This window comes from Zonotrichia leucophrys, chromosome 17, assembly GCF_028769735.1.
Source record: "Zonotrichia leucophrys gambelii isolate GWCS_2022_RI chromosome 17, RI_Zleu_2.0, whole genome shotgun sequence".
Taxonomy (NCBI): Eukaryota; Metazoa; Chordata; class Aves; order Passeriformes; family Passerellidae; genus Zonotrichia; species Zonotrichia leucophrys.
Window position 1 is genome coordinate 11315892 of NC_088186.1, and position 20456 is coordinate 11336347.

Here is a 20456-nt window from a genome sequence, read left to right on the forward strand (position 1 = left end):
CTGGGGATTTGCTGTTATTTACCATATGCTGCTAGTGGAAATTCCTTGCAGTCAGAACCTTTTGGGAGGGCATGGAACGGGTACCAGGATGGCCCAGTTGCACCTGGAGCTAGTGCCAGGGCCTGGCTGAACTGAACTCTGCTGTTGGACTCAGCTATTGCTCCTTGTGAGATCCAGCAGTGGCACAGATGCCAAGGGGGCATCGTGCTGCTCCAGGCTGTGAGGGCACTAGCCTTCAGAACTAGAGGTCTTCTCCCTGGACAGGTCCAGCTATGGTGGACCTTTATGGCTGAGCTCAAGCCTCAGCAGCCTGTTTGCACTGCTGGAGGAGGTATCCATCCCCTCTGTGTACCCTGCCCTGCAGTGCTCTGGACAGGGTGGTGCAGGCAGGAGGTTGTGGGATGCCCAGGAACCTGTTTGCTGCTGGCTGAGCTGTGACAGAGCCACCAGCCATTTGCAATATGTGGACACAGTGCTGCACTGCACCAATGCCTGGGGACCCCAGTACTGCCTGTGCTTCTCCCAGGTGGCTATATTCTGTCCCTAAGCATCCTGTTCCCTCTGCTCTGTGTCATCCCCAGTGGGTACTGGCCTTCGAGATCTTCATCCCCCTGGTGCTCTTCTTCATCCTCCTGGGGCTGCGGCAGAAGAAGCCCACCATCCCTGTGAAGGAAGGTGAGTCCCAACAAGGCGATGCTTGGGTCACTCCCACACTTGGGGGCACCCTGAGGCCCTGGGGAGGTGCTCCAGCCTGGGGGCAGGGGGCACCTAGAGAGGCCTTTTGAGGGACATTGCACTGGGCAGGGGCTACAGCCAAGGACTGGTGGAAGTAGCAGAGTCTGTCCCAGCCTGGGGAGGCTCCCCTGGGGGTTGCAGCACCAACCAGCCTGTAGTTGTTATCAGCATGGATGTTTTGCATGGGGAAGGGCAAACTGGATGGTGCTGGAACAGCCACAGTCCCCCTAAGTTGTCGAGGGTCAGCTGGAGTGGCTCTGGGAAGGCCTCCCCAGTGTGGGGGAAAGTGACCTACAGAAAGCCCTATGCCTGGCCCTGGTGTGTTCAGAGGCCCGGCAGGATGATAAACTGATGGGACTGGAGCTGAGGGCTCTGGGAGAATTCCAGCTGGAGCTTTGGCCTGAGTTGTGGTGGCTGCGGGCTGTGCAGCTGGGAGGAGGCAGTGGAGTGAAGCTGTCAGCTCCCAAGGGCCCATTGATGCCCACCTTGGTGGGTGATCTGGTACAGATGGCACAGCAGGGCCAGGGGAGGTGCTGGGCACTGGTGGTGACCCCATGTGATGATGGTTTGAGCCTGTATTTCAGTGTGTCCCGGCGAGGGAGAGCCCAGCTGCCGGTGCTGTCCCGCTGCGGCAGGTGCTGCCGGGGTTCCCGCCTTGGTGCTGACATACACTCTGTGTTGTGTGGTTTTTCATTTGTTTTTTTGTTCTTTTTTGCTCATGTTTTCTTTTTCTTTCCCACCATTTCCCCTGCCCGCCTGCCCTTCATGCCTCAACTGCATGCGCCAGTCTGTAAGTTGGTGGGATGGGTGGGCACCTCCTCCCATTCCCTTACCAGTGCTGGCCTCATAGTCTGGGGAGGAAGAGCTTGGTTTAGATCAACTCACTCTGGCCTAATCTATGCCTCTGTAAACCCCTTGCCTTCCTCCACAGCTGGTGAAGATGAGCTCAGGCAGCATAGTATGGCCCCTGCCTGCTCCTCCCCAGGGACTTGACCAGTCATGATGGTGTACCCCCTTGGTTGATGGTGCTGGGTTCCCAGGTGCTGGGGTCACTGGTGGCCATGTCCCCAGCCTCCTGGGCTGCATAGAGCTCTCCAGCCGGGTGGAGGCTTGTCTTACTCCTTCTTACTGCCTGCTTCCTGGAGCAAAGTCTGCTTGGTTCTGTCACCCATGTGGTTGCCTGTGGTCACCCAGTCTTGCCCAATCACCAAGGGGTTGGGGCTGGCTCCCACCCTGGCACCGCCACCAGGTCTCTGTCTTGACCTCTCAGAGCTGGGAGAAGCTGGAATGTGGCACTAGAGCCTCAAGGCCAGCAAGATGCCGTGCACTGACTTCGTCACCAAACCATGGCATGGCCACCAGTGTGGGTTCCACCACCCCAAGAGGCTGCTGGCCTATCCTGTGCTGCACCTGTTCCTTGTTTCTGCCAGAAGCCCATCTTCACCAGTGCCCACAGATTGTGGCCTTGTTAACAGCATTGACCTATCTCTAACCACAGGGTCTTTGGCAGGGTCGTGAAAGCAGGGTCCCTGCCTGGCACTGCCCGATGACAACCTGTGGTCCCCATCGGGCAGTGGCATTCTGGGCTTGCCCTGCCCTGGGGAAGGACATGGGAGGGTCCCAGCAGGGATGATGGCTCAGTGCCATTGGAGGGGGTGGGGGGGGGGAGGTTTGCCAGCCCTTTGCTGTTTCTTGTTTCTCTCATCTCTGCACTCCGTGTCTCCATTTCCACCTACCTCCTGCTGCTGCACGTTGGGGGCAGCTGGGTTGGGGGGCAGGCTGGGGGCTCTGGGAACTGCAGATGGCAAATCTATTTTCCCTGTTGTATTTGTCCTTCTTTTCCTCTGGAGATCCACCACTGCCTCTGAGGCTACTAACAAGGGTGACCGGGGGCCTGGAGGAGGTTGGTGGCCATCTTGGGGGCAAGTGGCAGAAATTGGCATTGTCATGGGAGCCATCACCCAGGGAAGAGTGGGTGGGGGCAAGAGGGCTGGAAGTGCCTGCAGCCCCACAGAGTCACCAGCCAGGACAACCCTGATGGGAAAGTTGCTGACTTCTGACTGTGGCCGCCAGCCTCCTGTGGGCTCACAGACCCCAGCGTGTGCTTTTCTGAATGGAATGTCTCTTTCTCTGGTGGCCCCTTCCCCCTCCCTGCCTCTTTGCCTCTCCTCCCTGCTGCCTGCGCTTTCCTTGGCCTCTTCTGCCCTCTTACTGGCTCCAGCTTTCTACACGGCGGCCCCGCTCACGTCAGCCGGGATCCTGCCGGTCATGCAGTCCCTGTGCCCTGACGGCCAGCGTGATGAGTTTGGCTTCCTGCAGTACTCCAACTCCACGTGAGTCTTGCCCTCACCAAGCACTTCCTCTCCCACCCTTCATGCTCCCACACTGAGCCCACCCCGTTCCACGCTGACATTGCCACCCTGGGCCTGAGGCAGAAGCTAGCATCTCCCAAAACCGCTTGGGTGCAGAGCATTATGTCCTTGGTGCAGAGGACACCTCAGTCTGTTCTGCTGTGGGCTCCCAGGTGTTCAGTGCTGGGAGGAGGACAGAGGTGGCTCTTGGAGACACCATGAGGTGCTGGGGCTCTCCTCTGAACCCTGGCACACTGGATTCGGTGCGCAGGCAAGGGCAGTGGTGCCCTGTTTCTGACAGCACTGCTGTCCCCTGCACCTGAGGGGCTCTTTCCCCCAGAGCTCTGGGGAAGGTGTCCCCATCCCTCTGTCCCTGAAGCCAGGGTGGTGCTGGGCTCTCACAGGGTGACACAGATTCTGGAACACCTCAGCGAGGCAGTAGAGCAAAGCAGCCTCTTCGACCCGCAGCATCCAGGACTGGAGGAGGAGCTGGAGTCGCTGCGCCGGCACCTGGAGGCCCTCAGCAGCCCTGAGCCCAGCTCTATGGAGACCCACTTCAGCAGCCAAGCAGGTGGGTTGTGCTCTGCCTGCCCCCACTACCTCTTTGACAGGGACAGATAGCACCAGCTGGCCCAGCACCCAGCAAAGTGATGGTGTGTGGCAGTGCCCTGCCACTGTCCCATGTCACTGCATTGGGCAGGGCCAGCTCTGGTGCCATGCCGTGTCCCTCATGCTGGTGGGCTGCTCTGACCTCCCACCTTGTTCCTTGGCAGGGTCCAGCTTCACACTGGCATGGGCAGCCAAAGACCAGGGTGAGCTGCGGCGCTTCCTGATGCAGAACCTGTCCCTCCCCAACAGCACAGCTGAGCTGCTCCTGGGCTCCAGCATTAACCTGCAGGAGGTGGGTGACCTCTGGGCTTTGCAGGGTTCTGTGCTACCCTGTGAATGGCACCCAGCTTGGATTTGTCCTACCCTGCCACCCCATGCCAGGGCCTTGCTGGGCAAGGAGGTGCAGCACTGGTGCTCCATGTTTGGCACACCTGGCAGTTGTGCTCTCATCTTGGTGCAGGTGTACCGGCAATTTTTTGATTCCTTTCCTTTGGTACCTGATGAGACCCATGAGCGGGTCCTGTGGGATGGGTTTGGCCCCAGCAAGAAGATGACACAGCTGGAGGTGAGGAGCGGTGCTGCATGCAGGGGACATGGTAGAGTAGAGCCCATCCTCTTGTCCCCTCCATATCCCACCCCAGGTGATCTGGGGGTGTCTGTCCCAGTAGATGGGCCATGACAGAATATTTTCAGGGGGCAGAGCAGCAGCAGGGATGGCCGGGATCCATCCTGGTGCTGCCACCAGCTCCCCCAGTTTTATGAGAGACACCAGTACCTATGCCTGGGTTTACCATTGCAGTAGGGGTTGGTGCTGCCTGGGTGGTGGCTGTGGAGGGAGCAGGGGAAATTGTTCCCCCCTTACATCTGGCATGCATGGAAACTCTGCTCCCTGCATCTGCCCATCCTTTTTCTTCCCCACCCTGTGGAGACCATGGATGCTGTGAGGCTGTTCATGTATGCTCAGGGACACACAAGGAGGGGGACCTGGGGGGAGCCCGCATCCCACCAGCCATCCCCATTCTTCATTTTGCAGAAGAGTCTCCCCAGTGGCTGGAGGAGCCTGCAGGAAGGGCTGGTTCAAAGGGTGCTGCGGGACCCAGTGGCAGCCCCACACCGTCCAGCACTGCTCCACATGCTCTCCCAGGCTCTGGGCCTCACCAGCACTGCTGTGGCACCTGCTATCTCTGATAGCCCCCAGGCCTTGGTCACCGAGATGGAGGTGAGCACCTCATGGGACAATCTGGGCTGCTCTGCCATAGCAGGCACTGCAGCCCTGTCCCTACAACTTCCTGCCCTGTAGAATGTCCTCTTCAACGGGCCAGTGCTGGAGCAGCTGACATGTGACCAGTACCCAGGGGGACTGCACCGCCTCCTGCGCGTGTCTCCCAGGCAGCAGCCGCTGCTGGCAGGATACCGGGCACTGGCCTGCAATGGCAGCCAAACCATCCGCCAGGAGCGCTTTGCCCAGCTGGCCTCTGAGCTCCAGAAGCAGCTGGACACCCCCAAGATAGTTAGCAGGGTGAGTGCTGGGCAGGTGGGGTAGGCTGGTGGCAGGTATGAAACTTGGGAAGGATTTTCAAACTCAGCTGATGATGTATTGGGATTGGGAACAGTTCAATGGCCCAGCTTCCCTTGGTCACCCCCTTCTCTGACATGAGTACCCCCCTCCCACCTGGCTCCATAGTAAGATCCCAGATGATTTCCCCTCTAGCACTTGCTTGGACACTGCCTATTGGATGGGACTGGGTGTCCCCAGCATCTTCCTAGGTGTCCTTAGGAAGCCAGCTTCTTTCCCCAGGACCAGCAAAGCCCTTGCTGGCGCAGCTCAAGCCTGACTTTGAGGTCCCACTCCTTGTCCCACCCAAGCTCGATGTGTCCTTTGTAGGAAAAGAGGACCACCCTTCCTGTCTTGAGTTGTATCTCGTGTCCTCACGCAAGTCCCTGCTGGCATTTGCCACCATAGGCACAGATGCACAGCAATGAGTCCAGGGCCCTAACCTTGGCACAGCTCCAACCCTTTAACCAAGAAAGTGGAGTTGCTACTCCTTGAGGTCCTCATTGGTCCCTTCCTAAAGGCAGGCAGACCCTGTTGTCCTAGCAATGAGTAACTCCTTGTCCACGCATACTCACAGCTGAAGCTGGAGGAAGTGAACAGCACAGCCACTCAGCATCGGCTCCGTGCCCTCCTCGAGGACTTGGTGGAGATGGAGAAGGTTCTCCAAGACATGAACATCCTCTCAGCACTGGCTAAGCTGCTGCCCAGAGGAGCCTGTGCCAGCAAGGCCGTGCCACCCATGGCCAACAGCACCAGCTGGGCCACCGCCAATGCCACGGCTGGCAATGCCACGGCAGAGGAGGAAGAGGGCGCCGGGGAGAGCCCATCTGGCGTTGACAACCCCCAGGGGCAGTTCTCAGCATTTGTGCAGCTCTGGGCAGGGCTGCAGCCCATCCTTTGCGGCAACAACCGGTAGGAGCACTGGGGGATGGCTCCAGGTTCTCCTTGCTGTGCTGTCACCCCTTGCTGAGCAGGCAGGATGAGTGCTGTACTGCAGCCTTGTCCTGCAGCCAAGGATGCTCTCTGTGTTGGGCACCACTACGCAGACAGTGGAGTCAGTTTGAAGGCCTGTCACGGGCAGGGGCGGGCGCTTGAAGCAGAGTAGAAAACCTGAGCTCCCTTTGCAGGACCATCGAGCCTGAGGCACTGAAGCAGGGCAACATGAGCTCGCTGGGCTTCACCAGCAAGGAGCAGCGAAACTTGGGCCTCCTTGTGCATCTGATGACCAGCAACCCCAAAATCTTGTATGCACCTGTGGGCACCGAAGTTGACAAGGTCATCCTGAAGGTGAGGATGCATAGGTTGGGACCCCTGTCCTTCTTCTCCCACCATCCTGCTCTGCAGATGGGCTGTGTGGCAGGGAAGAGGTTGACTGCCAGACACAGGGAGCTCCCACAGCTGTGGGAGGTGGGCAGGTATCTCCATGACTGCTAGTCATCCCAGAGAGTGGGAAGCCCCTGCCTCTGCCCACTGTACGACTTTCTGCCTGGCCCCCAGGCCAACGAGACCTTCGCCTTTGTGGGCAATGTCACCCACTACGCCAAGGCATGGCTGAACATCTCCCCTGAGATCCGAGCCTACCTGGAGGAGGGCAGGCTGCAGAGGCGCATCCACTGGCTCCAGCAGGTAGGACAGTGGGGTGAGGATGAACCTGCCTGGGATTTACTGCCCTGGCAGTGGAGAAGGGGTTGTCCTCTCCCCAGAGACCGTGTAACTTCTTCATGGGGTACTCCCTAGTATCCACCTTCTCTTGTGGAGACTAATCTGGATCCCTGCACAGTGTGCACGCTGTTCCTCATCCCCAGGAGGAGCTTTGGGTCCTGCCTGTGTCTGTGGGGGTGGACAGTGACCTGAGAGGCAAGGCATACCCCAACTTCTCCCTCCCATGTCTTCCTCTCTGTCTCAGTTGACTGCTGACCTCCACAAGCACCCAGAGATTCTGAATGTCTCTGACAGTGATGTTCTTCACAACTTTCTCAATGGCAACTTCTCCCTGCCCAATGCCAGCATCCTGCTCCAGCAGCTGGATACCATTGACAATGCTGCCTGCGGCTGGGTCCGCTTCATGGCCAAGGTGAGGTGGAGCACATCTGTGGGAAGGTTGAACCACCAACAGCCAGCCTCTGTTGGGCTGAAGAGGGTCAAATCCGCTAAGACCTTTTTAAGAGCATGGGACAGGAGCTCTGGGGAAGGTGGTGGTTCCTGCAGTGTCCAGAGCTTTGGGGTAGATGTCTAGGGTGGAGATGCTCACACACTGTTGACTTCAGGGACTGGGGTTGGCTTTGGGTGGTGCATGCTGTACCGTCTGCAGGCTCTGTATGCTAGACACATCCAGGGCCTTGGGAACTCACTAGCCTGCTGGAGCATATCCAGAGAACGGCATTGGAACCAGGGAACGTTTTGGAGCACAAGTCTGATGAGGCAGGACTGAGAGCTCAGGGAGCTCAGCCTGGAGAATGGGAAGCTCAGGAGGGATCTTCTAAGTTTCTGCAATTACCTAGAAGGGTGTTGCAACCAAGTGGGGGCTGGTCTTTTCTCCCATGTGACAGGACAACAGGAAACAGCCTAACATTTGTAGCTGGGCAGGTTTAGGTTGGATTTTACAGAAAATTTCTTCACTGAAAGAGTGGTTAGCACTGGGACAGTCTGACCAGAGCAGTGGTACTACCCCTGTGTTCAGAAAATGTGTGAATTTGACACTTGGGGGCATGGTTTAGTGCTGGGCTTGATAGTGTTTGGGTTAATGGACTCAATGATCTTGGAGAGCTTTTCCAGTTTAGTGATTCTATGATTCTCCTCTGACTAGGTCAGTGTGGACATCTTCAAAGGCTTCCCAGATGAGGAGAGCATTGTCAACTACACGCTGAACCAGGCCTATCAGGACAATGTCACGGTCTTTGCCAGTATGTCCCTGGGAACCAGCTGTTCTCAGGGTCCCTGAAGCTTTGCCCTTCTCCAGCTGTGCCCTGGAGCCACTGGCTTCAGGATGTGGGTCCCTTGGTGCACATGTTGGGTGGATGAGGTGGTGCCAATATAGTGCCCATCCTCTGCCCCAGGCTGCTGTCCTGGCTCTCCCACTGACACGGCCTGCTGTCTGTGTGTCTTTGTATCCCATGGATGTCCACATCCCCAGCCATGCCACCCATCTCATCTATGGCAACGCTTGCGGTACCCTCCCCATCCCTGCCTGTTGCCGTGGGCTGGCTGATGTGGCTGGCCCCTGTGGACTCCCTGCTTCTTCTGCTGCCCACAGGTGTCATCTTCCAGACCAACAGGGATGGCTCGTTGCCTCCCCATGTCATGTACAAGATCCGGCAGAATTCCAGCTTCACAGAGAAGACCAACGAGATCCGGCGGGCATACTGGCGGCCTGGCCCCAACACCGGCGGCCGCTTCTACTTCCTCTATGGCTTTGTCTGGATCCAGGGTAAGTGTCAGTGCTCTGCCACAGCTGCCCATGGCCCTGGCCTCTCTGTGCTCAGCCTGGCCTCTCCTTCTCTTCCACAGACATGATGGAGCGTGCCCTTATCAACACATTTGTTGGCCACGATGTGGTGGAGCCTGGCAACTATGTACAGATGTTCCCGTACCCATGTTATACCCGGGATGAGTGAGTAACACTCACCTGCAGGACCTTCCTCCTTCCATTTTGCAGGCCAAGATACTTTAGCTGGGAAAAGAGAACAAGTTTGGGGGCCAGAATGAGATTGGTGACCCTGGGAGTGATGGGCAACCAGTTAAGTCCAATTCCTTGGACTACCAGGCTCAGGAAGGCAGGGGAAAGTAAAGAAATGGCACATGGATCTGTTGGTGATTATGGATTACAGTGGTCTTGAGGCAGAAGTAGAAGTACACCTGTAGAAGTCCCGGAGCCACCAACACTCCGGGGCAGGAGGTTAGAGAGAGCCTCATCCACACCAGGGTAGCTAGGGCTCTGGGTGGAGCCTGTGGCTACTACTTACCTGCAAAGGCCTGCCAGCCATGACACTGGATTGTCCTGTGGACTCACTGGAGAAGTTCTTTCTTAGGGCACTAAGGAGGAGCTGGGTTAGAGACTAGTTGTCCCTAAGCAGTGGGAGAGCCCCTCCAAGGCCCCTTGCCCCAGGGTCTCTGCAGGTCTCTGTGGCAGTGCCATCATCCAGTTCTCCCCTCTCTTCCTCTACCCCATCAGCTTTCTCTTTGTCATCGAGCACATGATGCCTCTCTGCATGGTGATCTCCTGGGTCTACTCAGTAGCCATGATGATCCAGCACATCGTGACAGAGAAGGAGCATCGCCTGAAAGAGGTAGGGATGGTGGAAGGAATTCTTGGGGAGGAGTGGGCATATCTGCGCCCTACATTCTGTGCTGTGTCCCTGGTCACCTTCCTTGTATTTCTGGGTTACATGAACTAGGGCAAGTGCGGATCCAAAATCCCTGGGCAGAGCTGGTCCTTCTGAGTGTCCCCAGCATGAGATGATCCCTGGCCAGCCCTGGAGGGAACTGAGCTCCTTGGAACCCCAATAGAGGGTGCTGTGTCCTGCCCACTCCCAGCAGCTCCCTTGGTGCTACCCCTTGCCTTCCCAGCCCAGCGAGAATAGAAGCAGGGGTTCACAGGGTTGGGGACAATCCTGCTGAGTAGTTTTGGCCTCACAGGTGATGAAGATGATGGGCCTGAACAATGCGGTGCACTGGGTGGCTTGGTTCATCACTGGCTTTGTCCAGCTCTCCATCTCGGTCACAGCACTCACTGCCATTCTCAAGTACGGCAAGGTCCTGATGCATAGCGACGTCCTCATCATATGGCTCTTCCTTGCCATCTATGCTGTGGCCACCATCATGTTCTGGTGAGCTGCCTGGTCTGTGCTGGGCAGTAAAGGGGCATGGGCAGTGCCACATTTTTGTGCCATGGAGCAAGGGTGCTGGAAGCTGTGTGGGCAAGGGCCAGTGGAGGGGCACAAGTCCCTCCAAGCCACTGATTTAGGGAGCCAGTTTATTGCCTCAACACCACCAAAACTAGATGGTGTGGGGAAAGTCCTGGTGGGGTGGGATCCAAGGAGATGCTGTCCTTCCCACAGCTTTCTGGTGTCGGTGCTCTACTCCAAGGCCAAGCTGGCCTCTGCATGTGGTGGCATCATCTACTTCCTCAGCTACGTGCCCTACATGTATGTGGCCATCCGGGAGGAGGTGGCCCATGACAAGATCACGGCCTTTGAGAAGTGCATTGCGGTGAGTTGGCTGCAGCAGCTGGGGACACACTTGGTCCCAGGTTTGCTTCAGGTACCTCATGTCCAGTACAAAGCCACCAAACTGTCACCAAGCCCTGGGCAAGCCATTGCCTGTATGAACCAACTCCTTGTGGGGCTTTGGAGGTATCTCCAGAAGGTTTGGTGCCTCTCAGGTCCAGGAGCATTTCCATGGGGTTGGGTGGGGCAGCACTAGGTAGGAATTCACCCAAACCTGTTCTTCTGGAGTTAGCTTGCGGTTCCTGCTGACCTCCCATTCCCTTCCCTCTACCTCTTCACAGTCTCTCATGTCCACCACCGCCTTTGGGTTGGGCTCCAAGTACTTTGCACTGTATGAGGTGGCTGGCGTGGGTATCCAATGGCACACCTTCAGCCAGTCACCTGTGGAAGGAGATGACTTCAACCTCCTGCTGTCCATGATGATGCTGGTCGTGGATGCCATGGTGTATGGGGTGCTCACGTGGTACATCGAGGCTGTGCACCCGGGTACGTGTGGGCAGAGAGGCATGAGGGCCCCCCAGACCTTACAGGAGCCTCTTTGCTGGGGGACACCTCCCACATGTTCATATCTGCTGGTGTCAGCCAGGTGTCTCAATTCAGGGGCTGGCTGTAGCAAAGCCAGATGTCCACAGCTGAGATACCAATCTCCCTTATCCCCGCCCTTGTGGAAGCATCTCAGTTGCTCCTTGATTTTTTCGTGAAGCTGAAGCATGAGCCAACCCAACCTGAATTCCAAGGGAATTTGTTTCCTGGCACAGCCCACAGAGCTACCCTGAGCCCAGTCAGCTGGAGTGTTCACAGCCCCCACCCTGCAGTGGTGACCTGACCTGGGAAAACTCCCAAGCCCTTGCCCATACCAAGCTCTGACCCAGTCCTCAACAGCTTCTGCATGGGCCTGGGTGTAGTGTTGGCCCTGACTCCCTGGGGCTGTGGTTGCAGGCATGTTCGGCCTGCCACGGCCCTGGTACTTCCCTTTCCAGAAGTCTTACTGGCTGGGCAATGGGCGCGTGGAGACCTGGGAGTGGACCTGGCCATGGTCACGCAACACCCGCCTCAGCATCATGGAGGAGGATCAGGCCTGTGCCATGGAGAGCCGGAGGCTGGGTGAGGGCAGCTGCGGGTGGCAGTGGGTGGCACAAGGGTGGCCCTGACTCTGTCGCAGGGCTGTGCCTTGGCCATGGACCCCTGTGCTCTTGTCAGGGCAGGATGCTGGACCAAACACTGTGGCCTCTCTGGGAGCTGCCACTGTGGTGTGGGAGGGGGAAAATTGGCAAGAAGCAGAGGGGAAGGGACCACAGGCCAGCATAGCCACCATGGGATGGAGGAGGGTTGATTCATTCCTGGGGAACTCCACTCAAAGGCTGGCTTCTTTGCCCTCCCCTGGCTCCTCACCATCCTACTGTCACAGCAGAGGAGACAAGGGGCATCGAGGAGGAGCCAACCCACCTCCCCTTGGTCGTCTGCATTGACAAGCTCACCAAAGTCTACAAGACAGACAAGAAGCTGGCGCTAAACAAGCTGAGCCTCAACCTCTACGAGAACCAGGTTGTGTCCTTCCTGGGGCACAATGGTGCAGGCAAGACCACCACCATGTGAGTGCTTGTCCAGGCAGAGAGAGTCCATGTTCCTCTGGCCAGCTGCAGGGTGTGAGGCAGGGGCCTGTGGCTGCTGGTACCATGCCCAGAGGGCAGCAGTGTGGGTGTGGGGCTGGCACAAACATGGGACAGGACTAGACTCGTGGCGCTGTGTTGATACTGCTCTGCCTGGGGCCCAGCAGGTGCTCCCAGAGGTGTTGGGACTGGTGCCAGACTGGGGCCAGTATGAGCTCCCTCACACTGTTGCCTTTCTCCATCCATCCAGGTCCATCCTCACTGGCTTGTTCCCTCCAACATCGGGCTCTGCTACCATCTATGGCCATGATATCCGTACGGAGATGGACAAGATCCGGAAGAACTTGGGCATGTGTCCCCAGCATAACGTGCTCTTTGACAGGCTGACGGTGGAGGAGCATCTCTGGTTCTACTCGCAGCTCAAGAGCATGGCAGAGGAGGAGATCCGCAAGGAGATGGACAAGTAGGCACCCTCCAGCTCCTTTGTCTTCCTCCATGCCTTTGGCATGAGTGAGTCTCCTTCCTGCTGGCTGTGCTATGGGGGGCAATCTGGTGGCAGTGGTTTCCCATGGAGCAGCTCCACCAGCTGTTTTCCCACCCTTGGGGTGTCAGGCTGTGGAAGTAAGCAGAAGATTCCCATAGCCTGACTACAGCTGGGCAGTCCCAGCAGCTGAAGGCTGCAGATACCATGTGGGGAAGAGCCATTACATACCCCCCACAGGCACTGGGCACCAGCACAGCCCCCACAGCATTCCTGGTGCTTCTGCCCTCTCCCCAGGATGATTGAGGACCTGGAACTTTCCAATAAACGGCACTGCCAGGTGCAGACTCTCTCGGGTGGCATGAAGAGGAAGCTGTCAGTGGCCATTGCCTTTGTGGGTGGGTCGCGAGCTGTTATCTTGGATGAGCCCACAGCTGGTGTGGACCCATATGCCCGAAGGGCCATCTGGGACCTCATCCTCAAGTACAAGCCAGGTGAGCAGAGCTGGGCAGAGCCTAGCATGCTCCTCTGTGGCAGCCATGGCCCCTGTGCTGAGGCTTTCTGCTGCCATCAGGGAGGACGATATTGCTCTCCACACACCACATGGATGAGGCTGACCTGCTGGGGGACCGCATTGCCATCATCTCCCATGGCAAGCTCAAGTGCTGTGGTTCTCCATTGTTCCTCAAGAGCACCTATGGTGATGGCTACAAGTTGACAGTGGTGAAGAAGCAGTCAGACACCAGGAATGGCACAGGTCTGGGGAGCAGTGGGACCCTTTGTTGAAGGAGTAGATGGCACCCGCCTTCTTCAGCCTAGGAAAGGAGAGGTCAACACCCAAGTGCTCCCATCCTGAGTCTCCTTAGGCCACATGGAGGGCAGAAGGGATGGGGCAGGGGTGTAGGAGGCCCCATTGCTCAGCCTTAGTTTTTCCCAACTGAGTCCTTGGCCAGACCTTACACAGCAGTGGCATTTTTCTCCAGGTGCTGGTTCTGTTGAGCCTGTGGGTTGCCCTTTGCATTGAGATGTCCAGTGTGGGCCACATTGCAAAAGACTGTCCCCAGGCCAGTCAGGGTGACAGGGAAGGTCCTATGGCACTGGGGAGTAGGGGAGATGTGGGGGGTCTTGGAGGGAGGCCAGGTGTGAGCTGACTGATGGGTACTGTCTCTCTGCTTCAGAGGCAGGCCACAGCCCCCTGAGCCACTCCTCTGTCAGCCCCTGCTCTGAGCCTCGTGTCTCCCAGTTCATCAAGAAGTATGTGGCTTCCTGCCTCCTCATCTCAGACACCAACACAGAGCTCTCCTACATCCTGCCCAGTGAGGCTGTCAAGAAGGGCTGCTTTGAGAGGCTCTTCCAGGTACCTGCAGGGGCTGGCAGAGTCGGCAGGCACGGGGCTGTGGCACTGTGGACATCTGCCCTCCTCACACAGCACTTTGCTCCCACAGCACTTGGAGCAGAGCCTGGAAGAGCTAGACCTCACCAGTTTTGGGTTGATGGACACCACGCTGGAGGAGGTCTTCCTGAAGGTGTCTGAGGAGGATCAGTCTCTGGAGAACAGTGACGTGGGTACGGGTGTTTGTGGGGGCACAAGGTACTGCGGGGCTAGTGAGGGGCTCTGTGATCTTGCTGGGCTTGGTGGCTGCAGGAATCTCCTATCCCAGGTGCAGGAGAGATTTCCAGCAGTGCCTATCTTGGCCAAAGGCAGCCAGCCTCTGCTCCAGTCTGGCTTTACTCTCACCTGGACTAGTGGTTAGCTCTGGTGTCCTCAGCACAGGTCTCCAGAGGACAACATGGAGACTGGAGATGCTCTGAGGGCTGGCACACCTCTGCCATGGAGCCAGGCTGGAAGAGCAGGAGAAGAGAAGGCTCCAGGGAGACCTTATGGCACTTTCTAGTGCCTAAAGGGGGCTTGAAAAAAATCAGAGAGAGGGATTTTAAACGGACAGATAGTGTTAAAACAAGGGGGGAATGGTTTTAAAATAAAAGAGAAGTTTAGATTAGATGTTAGAAGGAAATTCTCCCCTGTGAGGGTGGTGAGGCCCTGGCACAAGTCATGCAGAGGAGCTATGGGTGCACCATCCCTGGAAGTGTTCAAGGCCAGGTTGGATGGGGCTTGGAGCAACTTGGTCTAGTGAAAGGTCTCCCTGCACTTGGCGAGGGGCTGGAATGAGATGGAGTCCCTTCCAACCCAAACCAGTCTGTGATTCTGTGGTACAATCCATCCCCAGTCGGTTCTGTGCTGCAGTGTAGAGTAGCATGGCTGGTGGCAACCCACATTTTTTCTTCCAGACATGAAGGACTCCAAGGATGCCCTGCAACCACCTGCCTCTGAGCTGGGCCCAAAGTCTGAAGCCAATGGGGAGTCCCTGGCCGAAGCAGCCGTGCCAGAGAAACCCGAGGTGGAGCTCAGCAACCTGGTGACCTGCTCCAAGCTGGCGCAGTCGCAAGCATCCCTGCGCTCAGCGTCCTCGGTGGGCTCTGTGCGTGGCGATGAAGGTGGGGCTTATTCTGAATTCTTTGGGGATTACGTGCCCCTGTTCGATAACCAGCAGGACCCCGATAACATCAGTCTGCAAGGTTGGTGCTGCTGGTGCCTGGCCAGTGGCAGGGGCCGGGGGTGGCACTTAGCTGGGATGTGGAGGGTTCGCCCCGGGTGGGCAAAGCTGACCCAGTCCCTCAGGGTATCTGGTTGTGACTGAGATGGGTGGCTGTGACTGCTGGGACAAGAGCCCATGGGGAGGGGGCTGATGGGGCATCCAGCAACACAGCAACCAGAGAGCCACAGCCTGGGTGGGAGGGCTGGGAACAGGCTCTTTCCATGAGTTTGCACCCCATGCTGGTAGGGTGTGCCATGACGGTCTTATGCCAAGGCGTGAAGCCAGTGAGCGCAGCCAGTGTTGGCTCTGCCTCTGCCTCCTGTGGGTCTCCAGTGCCACCTTGCAGACTTGTCCCACTAACATGGCCTCTTCCCACCTGTCACCATTGGGTTTCTCCTCTTGGTCCTTGGGCACAGAATCACCTTCCAGGTGATGGCTTCACCAGTCATACCCTGCCCCAGCTGCAAAGCTCTCCCCGCATGGATGGTGGGATTGCTGGATAGAGAGGGTGCAATCAGGTGCCTCGAAGTTATTGCTGTAGTCAGAGATCCTGTTCTGGGTTATCTTACAACTCATGTGACTAATTTAGGGATGTGCCACCTCTTCCTTCCACCAGGGCTGTGGGAGGCAGAGGTGGGATAGTGCTGTGACAGAGCTCCCACTGTCTCACTGGGACTCCCACCTGTGTCTTGTCCTTTGTTCCTGTGTGTGCTGACCCCCCACCAGCTGGCAGAGCTGATGGGAAAATGGGGGAGTCCTGGAAAAAAGCACCAAATTAGGTTGTTTTTTTAAAAACTATTGTCTAAATTTTCCTTTTGGGGCCAAGAGGAACCTGCCAGCCAGATACCATGCTCCTGACTGCACTGCTGCTGTGGCTTGGTGGCAGACTTGGGGTTGGGTGCTGCTCTTACCCTTGGGGTGGTTGAGCTGGGCTGGGTATCTGGCTCAGCTGCCTGGGAGCCCAGGCAGGTGTGGGAGTAACTGTGCCAGAGGGCTGATGTCCCCCTCCGTCCCAGAGCAAGAAGCAGAGGTGGAAGCAGAGGATCGTGACCTGGCAGGTCGGGGAAGCTTCAAGCTGGAAGGCTCGTGGCTGAAGCTGCGCCAGTTCCATGGGCTGATCGTCAAACGCTTCCACTGCGCCAAGCGCAACACCAAGGCCCTCTTCTCGCAGATCCTGCTGCCCGCCTTTTTCGTCTGCGTGGCCATGACTGTGGCGCTCTCTGTGCCCGAAATAGGTGCATGCAAGCCACCTACCTACCTGCATGCTGGGCGACTTGTTCTGCCTCTTCCAGTGTGGCCACTGGCTGCAGGAGGACAAGGCCAGGACAGTCTCCCTGTGTGCAGTGCTGCTGTGGGTACGAGCAGGTTCCTGTCCTTGTCCCCACAGGTGACCTGCCACCCCTCATCCTCTCGCCATCCCAATACCACAACTACACTCAACCCAAGGGTAACTTCATTCCTTACGCCAACGAGGAGCGGCGTGAGTACCGGTGAGAGCTGCACTGCTGGTGACCAGCACGCTGTGCCCAAGGCCCCTCCATGGGACTGTAAGGGGGGCAAGTGGGGAGGGCAGCCCACAGAAGGCCTAGTGCCAGGGCTGGCTCAGGCCTGGAGCAGAGTCTGGCTGGTGCCATGTCCCCTGATAGAAAACAATCTCTGTCCTGGACAGCGTGTCTCTGGGAGATGTGTGAGCCCTGACACTGTGATTAGCAGCTTAGTCATGCCAGGCATAGGCTGTGTGTGCCCATGATCAGTGCCAAGGCCTCAGGGAGGTCCCAGAAGAAGATAGCTGTGGTGCTGAGATCTGTTTCCTACTCCTTGCTTCTGCAGCATTAGGCTGTCTCCTGATGCTAGCCCTCAGCAGCTGGTGAACACTTTCCATCTTCCTTCTGGTGTGGGGGCCACCTGTGTGCTCAAGACACCCTTTAACAACACGCTGGACCAACCCATGCAGACCCTCAACCTCAATAGCAATGAGTCCAAAATGCTGGCAGCCAAGTACTTCGATGCCATGTGCATCGACTCCTTCACCCAGGGCCTTCCACTTTCCAACTTTGTGCCACCACCTCCATCCCCGGCTCCCTCTGACTACCCCATGTCTGTGGATGAGGACCTGCTCCATGCCTGGAACTCCACAACTTTCTCCACTCTTAAAGGTATTACCTATGCTGGGTGCTCTTGTGTCTGGGATTTGTCTCCAGCAGGGAGACAATGCCTCTCCTCACAGAAGTGGCTCCAGGGACCTCTGGGAGTACCTGTTAGTCTGGCCTGGCCACACAGCAGAGCTCTGTTGGGCAGAACTTGTGGCTTTGACCCTGCAACACTGTCCCCATTGAGCCCCAGCCATGCCAGTAGAGCCCCTGGGATGGTGACGCTGTCACAAAGCCCCGTGGCCAGCCTTGGGTCAGCTTTGCTGGGTGTGGTCCCCAGCCCTTTCTTTCTCCCCCTTGTCTCATGGCCCATCTCTGAATCTCTGTCCCCCCTAAGCTTTTTGTACATTCATCTCTTAGTCACCAGGACCCTGCCTGCCCAACCACCCCACCCTCTTGCTGTCCCCAGCAGCTGGGGCAGGCAGGAGCCTGGCTGTGAGCCCCCCCTTCTGCTCCTCAGGGACCGTGACCTCAGCCCCTGCCCTGCCCCACATCATCCATGAGCCCATCAAGTGCACGTGCTCCATGCAGGGGACTGGCTTCTCCTGCCCTAGTGGCGTGGGGGGCCATCCCCCACAGATGAAGGTGGTGACAGGGGACATCCTGACAGACATCACAGGGCGCAACGTCTCTGAGTATCTCCTCTACACCTCGGACCGCTTCCGGCTGCACAGGCAAGAGGGGAGGCCGGGAGGGTCTGTCCTGCACCACAGAGCAGGGATGAGAACCAGGGGTCTGGGGACACCTGCCCCAGGGTGCTGGCTGGATTCAGCAACATGCTCAAGTATGGTTCCACCCCTGGAGGTGGGGGGCAGGCAGTTGCAGCTTCCTCAGCAGTGCCTTGTCCCACAGGTATGGGGCACTCACATTTGGAAACGTCCAGAAATCCATCCCGGCCTCCTTCGGAGCCAGGGCTCCGGCCACAGTGCGCAAGATTGCCGTGCGGAGAACGGCCCAGGTGGGACAGCACTGCACCTCAGGGCAGGGAAGATAGGTGGGGAGGAAAGGGGGCAGCAGGAACCCCTGGAACTGCTCGTCTGCATCTCCCCAAGTGCTTTGGGAGGCTCCGGCCACAGGGGAATGGTCAGCAGCTCTGGCCCAGCACAGTCAGCAATGGCCTGTTCTCCCTACAGCCTTGAGCACAGGATGCCTGCCCTGTGGGTGGCTGTCCATCCCATTGTGTCCTTCTCTCCCAGTACACGTTTGGGCGCAGCTCTCTTGCCATGTCCCACTGTTCCACTCTCCTCCTCCAGGTCTTCTACAACAACAAGGGCTACCACAGCATGCCTACTTACCTCAATGCCCTCAACAACGCCATCCTGAGAGCCAACCTGCCCAAGAGCAAGGGCAACCCTGCTGCCTATGGTGAGGATCTGCAGGTGCTTGAGGGCAGGAGCATGTCAGGAACAGCATTAGGGTATAGTCCAACCAGGCTCCAAAGTGCAGTGTCCACCTTGGGCCAAGCAGGCTAGTGTCCAGCTGGAACAGGGGTTCACACACCTCAGCTCTGAGATATGAGAGCTGGGACGAGCTCTTTGCCAGGCCTGGGCTGGACTGTCCCAAAGTGCTGCCTGGAAGTGCCTGGACTTGTGACATGTCTAGGGGTGCTCTCCAGTGAGGGAAGGGCTTGGCACTGAGGTGCTGAGTTGCTTCAGAGAGCCCAGCTCCTCTTGAGCTTCAGGTTGGAAGCCCATCCTGCGCAGAGCCAGGACCAGGCAGATGTGGGACAGGGCTCTGTGTCCCAAGCCAGTTTTCATGCTTCCATGTTTCTTCTTGGTCGTTGCAGGCATCACAGTCACAAATCACCCCATGAACAAAACGAGTGCCAGCCTGTCCCTGGATTACCTGTAGGTCCAAGGAGAGGGTCTGAGGGAGGGTGGCTGTCCCATGGGAGGTAGGGGGCTTTTTATGGTGGTTGCATGGGAAGATGGAGGCTTCTGCTTCACCGGCTGCATGGTGGGGAGAGACAGGGTGGCTGTGATGTGGGAGTCCATGTGCCATGCCCTGATCTGTGCACAGTGACTGTCCCACACCAGGGTGGGTGGCCCTTCCCAGGCAACTGAGAGTGATGGATTCCATATTCTCCTTGCTCCCCATCCAGCCTGCAAGGCACAGATGTGGTGATTGCTATCTTCATCATTGTGGCCATGTCCTTCGTCCCAGCCAGCTTTGTGGTATTCCTGGTGGCCGAAAAGGCCACCAAGGCCAAACACCTGCAGTTTGTGAGTGGCTGTGACCCTGTCATCTACTGGTTGGCCAACTACATGTGGGACATGGTAAGTGGGACACGTGGCCCCACTGGCCTGGCCTCCGGGGCTGTGCCAGGGAGTGGGCAGTCACAGATGTTTCTGTCTTCTCCAGCTAAACTACCTGGTGCCAGCCACGTGCTGCATCATCATCCTGTTCGTGTTTGACCTCCCAGCATATACCTCTCCCACCAACTTCCCTGCTGTTCTGTCCCTCTTCCTGCTCTATGGGTATGTTGCTCAGAGGGCGGTAGTCAGGAGGCACCAGGGATGCCTCCAGAGTCTTATGGGGTGGTGGTTTTAAACTAAAAGATAGCCATTTAGACCAGATATGAAGAAGAAATTTTTCATGATGGGATCAGTGAGGCCTTGGCACAGATTGCCCAGAGAAGCTATGGCTGCCCCATTCATGGAAGTGTTCAAGGCCAGGTTGGACAGCTTGGAGCACTAGTGGAAGGTGTCCCTGCCTGTGGCCAGGGACTGGATTAGATGTCTTTGAAAGGTCCTTTCCAATCCAAACCATTCTGTGATTTTCTGCAGCCCCCATAGCTGGTTGAAGTGCAGTGGCTGTGAGGGCTGGCGTGGGAGAGCCTGGGAGCAGCAGGATGGAGATGGGCAGTGCCAAGGCTGGGGGCCCCTCTGCTGCCATACTGACATGTGCTGCTTCTTCTCACCTCCCCAGCTGGTCCATCACCCCCATCATGTACCCAGCCTCCTTCTGGTTTGAGGTTCCCAGCTCTGCTTACGTCTTCCTCATCGTCATCAATCTCTTCATTGGCATCACAGCCACTGTCGCCACGTTTCTGCTGCAGCTCTTTGAGCATGACAAGGTACGGCATTCACAGCTCTGCCACCAGGAAGGGAGATGCTGCCATTCTGTCTGTGAGGCAGCTCAGG

The 20456-nt window shown here is 57.4% G+C and overlaps 1 protein-coding gene across 4 annotated transcripts in view; it reads left to right on the plus strand.

The window, feature by feature from the left end:
• Positions 1-20456, plus strand: part of ABCA2 (ATP binding cassette subfamily A member 2) — a 34346-nt gene that overhangs the window by 6871 nt on the left and 7019 nt on the right. The window contains exons 2-37 of one of the 4 annotated variants that reach the window (XM_064727781.1): positions 582-675; positions 2957-3068; positions 3491-3657; positions 3860-3987; positions 4156-4260; positions 4729-4914; positions 4996-5214; positions 5828-6162; positions 6378-6537; positions 6748-6876; positions 7157-7324; positions 8057-8153; positions 8504-8677; positions 8758-8860; positions 9422-9536; positions 9886-10076; positions 10308-10458; positions 10757-10961; positions 11415-11579; positions 11884-12067; positions 12336-12548; positions 12864-13060; positions 13141-13323; positions 13745-13923; positions 14012-14132; positions 14856-15143; positions 16180-16398; positions 16551-16653; positions 16994-17319; positions 17774-17987; positions 18166-18271; positions 18567-18678; positions 19100-19160; positions 19415-19589; positions 19675-19790; positions 20242-20389. In XM_064727781.1, coding sequence (XP_064583851.1) covers positions 582-675; positions 2957-3068; positions 3491-3657; positions 3860-3987; positions 4156-4260; positions 4729-4914; positions 4996-5214; positions 5828-6162; positions 6378-6537; positions 6748-6876; positions 7157-7324; positions 8057-8153; positions 8504-8677; positions 8758-8860; positions 9422-9536; positions 9886-10076; positions 10308-10458; positions 10757-10961; positions 11415-11579; positions 11884-12067; positions 12336-12548; positions 12864-13060; positions 13141-13323; positions 13745-13923; positions 14012-14132; positions 14856-15143; positions 16180-16398; positions 16551-16653; positions 16994-17319; positions 17774-17987; positions 18166-18271; positions 18567-18678; positions 19100-19160; positions 19415-19589; positions 19675-19790; positions 20242-20389 — 5949 coding nt within the window. Of the gene's footprint in view, positions 1-581; positions 676-1116; positions 1526-2956; positions 3069-3490; positions 3658-3859; positions 3988-4155; positions 4261-4728; positions 4915-4995; positions 5215-5827; positions 6163-6377; positions 6538-6747; positions 6877-7156; positions 7325-8056; positions 8154-8503; positions 8678-8757; positions 8861-9421; positions 9537-9885; positions 10077-10307; positions 10459-10756; positions 10962-11414; positions 11580-11883; positions 12068-12335; positions 12549-12863; positions 13061-13140; positions 13324-13744; positions 13924-14011; positions 14133-14855; positions 15144-16179; positions 16399-16550; positions 16654-16993; positions 17320-17773; positions 17988-18165; positions 18272-18566; positions 18679-19099; positions 19161-19414; positions 19590-19674; positions 19791-20241; positions 20390-20456 lie in introns of those variants that run through there. The other 3 variants (XM_064727783.1, XM_064727779.1, XM_064727780.1) reach the window with 3 other exon arrangements.